Source organism: Geospiza fortis, unplaced genomic scaffold (genome assembly GCF_000277835.1).
Source record: "Geospiza fortis unplaced genomic scaffold, GeoFor_1.0 scaffold174, whole genome shotgun sequence".
NCBI lineage: Eukaryota > Metazoa > Chordata > Aves > Passeriformes > Thraupidae > Geospiza > Geospiza fortis.
This window is the reverse complement of record NW_005054480.1, coordinates 1,116,215-1,119,606: the sequence shown is the minus strand read 5'-3', so window position 1 is coordinate 1,119,606 and position 3,392 is coordinate 1,116,215. Positions and strand designations below refer to the sequence as shown.

General features: G+C 42.2%; 1 protein-coding gene across 1 annotated transcript in view; it reads right to left on the bottom strand.

Annotated features, from left to right (window-relative positions):
- Nucleotides 1-54: 54 nt before the first annotated feature.
- CCBE1 (collagen and calcium binding EGF domains 1) overlaps nt 55-3,392 on the bottom strand; it is an 18,791-nt gene continuing 15,453 nt past the window's right edge. Inside the window, exons 6-9 of the mRNA XM_031063079.1 lie at nt 2,508-2,647; nt 2,381-2,416; nt 1,803-1,838; nt 55-294 (exon numbers count right to left, since the gene is read on the bottom strand). Coding sequence (XP_030918939.1) covers nt 61-294; nt 1,803-1,838; nt 2,381-2,416; nt 2,508-2,647 — 446 coding nt within the window. The 3' untranslated portion in view covers nt 55-60. The remainder of the gene's footprint in view (nt 295-1,802; nt 1,839-2,380; nt 2,417-2,507; nt 2,648-3,392) is intronic.

Sequence of the window (3,392 nt, the reverse complement as noted above, 5' to 3'; positions counted from 1 at the left end):
TCAGTGCATTTTTTAAATATTGAAGAATTCTAAAGAGGCTTTGTTTTTCAGTAGGAATAGCTAAGGGTGGTCTGCCTTCTGTATCCTGGTGTTTCTGGATGTTGCCCGTGGTTTGTAGTCTTCTCCGGATCCAAAGTCTACTGTGTCGTGATAGTTTGTGAATTCCTGAGGTAAGGGAAACTCTTCTGTTGATGAGTGAGTCCTGTGTCCAAACACTCTCTCTTGCAGCTCGGCGATGTCGTTTCTGATGTCTGCCATCATCAGCAATAGGAAATCAAATGAACCCGGTGGGCCCTGCAGTCAGAAGGCACTGCCATTAATCACAATCCACCTTGCTCTTACAGTTTTCAAACTGGCTGATAGAATTACTCCTGCAGGGGTTGTTCAGTAAAATTCTGCTTTGTATCAATTGCCAAAAGCTAATGGTCTGTTTTTTAACCACCTTTAATCAGGAAACAATTTTTGAAAGAATCAGATGTTTTTGCAGACAGAGCTTAACATTTACAAAATGCTCAGTCCTTTTGTCACTTAACAATTCCTTTGCTTCATAAGAATATCTTCAGACCTCATGGGAATAGAGGGAATTAATCTTGGTTTCTTGTCTTCTGGGTTATTAAACTTACATAAATTACATTCTTAGAATGATTAATAAACAAATTCTTTTAAGACTGCTATTATTTGTCTTTTCAATATGGTAACCTCACTGCTGTCCATCACTTTCTAAGTATATTTATTGGTAATTACAATGCAGAGAGTATCTGACTTTAGAAAAACATTATTTCTTTTTAGCTGACTTCACACAGTAAAATGAACTGTTAATACTGAGCACAGTCTACTGGTCACACTATTAAAAATCAACTCCACCAACGAGAAAATACCATAAATGAATAGAATCACAGAGTGATTTGGGTTGAAGGGACCTTAAAGACCATGTACTCCCAGCACTTCTGCCATGGCCAGGGACACTTTTCAATAGACCAGATTGCTCAGAGTCCCATCCTGCTTGGCCTTAAGCACTTGAAGGTGTGGGGCACCCACAGCTTCTCTTGGCAACCTGTGCCAGTGTCTCACCACCCTCACAGAAGATATCCTAATATCTAATATCTAATATCTAATATCTAATATCTAATATCTAATTTTAACCTGCCTTCTTTCAGTTTGAAGCCATTCCTTTGTCCTGTCACTACATGCCCTTGTGAATAGTCCCTCTCCATCTTCCTTGTGGATTCCCTTCAGGTATGCCATTAGGTCACCCTGAAGCCTTCTTTTTTCCAGGCTGAAAAATCCCAACTCTGTCAGCCTTTCCTCATAGGAGAGGTGCTCCAGCCCTCTGATCAACTTGGTGGCTTCCTCTGGACTTGCTCGAACAGAGCCATGTCCTTCCTGTGCTAGAGATTTTTTAAACAAGTTCACCTGAACACAGATCACAAATATTCATTCCTTCCTCTGGAACTCAAAACCTGCAGTTTCCTAAATCTGAGAGAGGTGAGGGGCAGGATTTTAAAAGGTTCCAGGGATAAAATTCCCAAAGGGAGCAGAGGTTGAACTGTACTAAGTAGCACCCTGCATGGTTCTGCTTTCTAAGGGTGTCACCTACTGCCTTTGGTCACACACTCAGCAAGGGAAGAGATTTGTAGGCAAAAACATTTGGATGAAAACAGGTAATTACTTTGTTTCCAACAATATTTTCTGTGTATGTAAATTATCTGTTATCTTGGCACAGGAGTTTTTTCCTTAACTTTTGGCTGACCTATGGCCAGCATCAGTCTGTTGTGGAAATTCCTCCTGTGTGGAATACTTACAGGTATCCCCTTTGGTCCTGGTGCTCCTCGCTCCCCCTGTAATCAATACCACCTCAGTTAGTTTGCTGTGACTAAATCAAATTTAAAAAGTTTGCTTTTGCAGCCTCATTTACTGTCCCCAGATCAAGAATCATCAGCTGATGCTTATTTGGAAAATGAAAAGGGAGTGAAGGAGGAATGCAAGGAAATTGCTGCTGATTCTAGTGGGAACAGAGTGGAGAATTTCTGATATTTCTCCTGGACAGTAACAAGTGAATCAATGAGCAGGAAGAATTCCCAATGAATGAAGAGGGCTAAAGCATGAACATTTCTTCATGGAAAGGCCAAAAGAGCTGCAGAGAAAGAAAATAATTCAGTGTGGCATAGAGCCTGGCAGGGCTATTCGCAAGACTGTATGAATGGCAAACACAAAATAGCAGAAGGATGACATGAAGGAGTGGGAAAACAGGATGCTTTCATCTTAACAAAGGAAATGAGGTAGCAAAAGGGTGTGACTACAAGCATGTTGAGTCTCTCTAGCAAGCCTGCACTTCACATGTGCCTGTGCCCATGTTATGGAAATTAGTACCTCTCCTCACCTTGCTACCATCTCTCCCTGGGGCGCCAGGTGGGCCCTGCAAGAGAAAAGAAAGTGTCACAATGGTGTGAGAAGCTGTGGAGCTAAAGGAACTTGTGCAGTGCACTGCAGGAGACAGGAATACTGACCACAGGGCCCCGTCTGCCCTGCTTAATGTGTGATATGTCTGGAGATGGGCCCATTGGTCCCATTGATCCACGAGGGCCTGGCTGGCCAGGAGGTCCAGGTAATCCAGGAGCTCCTTGACTCCCTTTAGGTCCTGGAGCCCCTGAAATCAAAAGCAAAAGTTACCTGCCAGCGAAAGTCTTCACGACGCTTCATCAGTGCAAGAAGTGAGGAATGACATTTTTTTAAAGACCCAATGGGCTGGTTACTTGAACACACCCAATCCACAACAACACAACCAATTTATTTGCATCTGCACATCAGCAGCCGTCTGAGACAGCATTAACCTTGTCACAGTAGCTACAAAAGGTGACCACCAAACAATTAAATCTTGTGTATAACAAGAGTTTGAGTCTGCCAGGTGCATAGGTACACAGACTGGGAATGAAAAGAAAAGCATGAATGCCTCATTTTCACTCAAAGAAGAACAAATCACATTTAAGAGCATCTCATAAAAAGAAAGCCTCAGAAAACTCATGGGAATTTTGGGTCATGGGCATCTACATGACTGACACAAGCAAGCTCTTTCCAGTGGGGGGCTGCACCTCTCTTTTGCCCAGTGCAATAGCCAATGTGTTAGGGAAAAAGAGGCTCTCTTATTCCATTTTGCTTTATATAATTTTCAGCTTCTGCTGGTTCAGCAGAGCATATTACTTTTTAGGAAGCACAAAGGCAACAAAACATATGTTTAGCTCAAGAGAATCTTCAGCCAGAAACATAAACCAGAAAATCAGGCACCTGAAACAACATTTGCAGACAATGAAGACCATTAAAATGTCACTAGCTCAAACACTTCATGATTAGAGGAGGAAACACTTCTCTTCATACTGAGAGCACATGAAAAACAT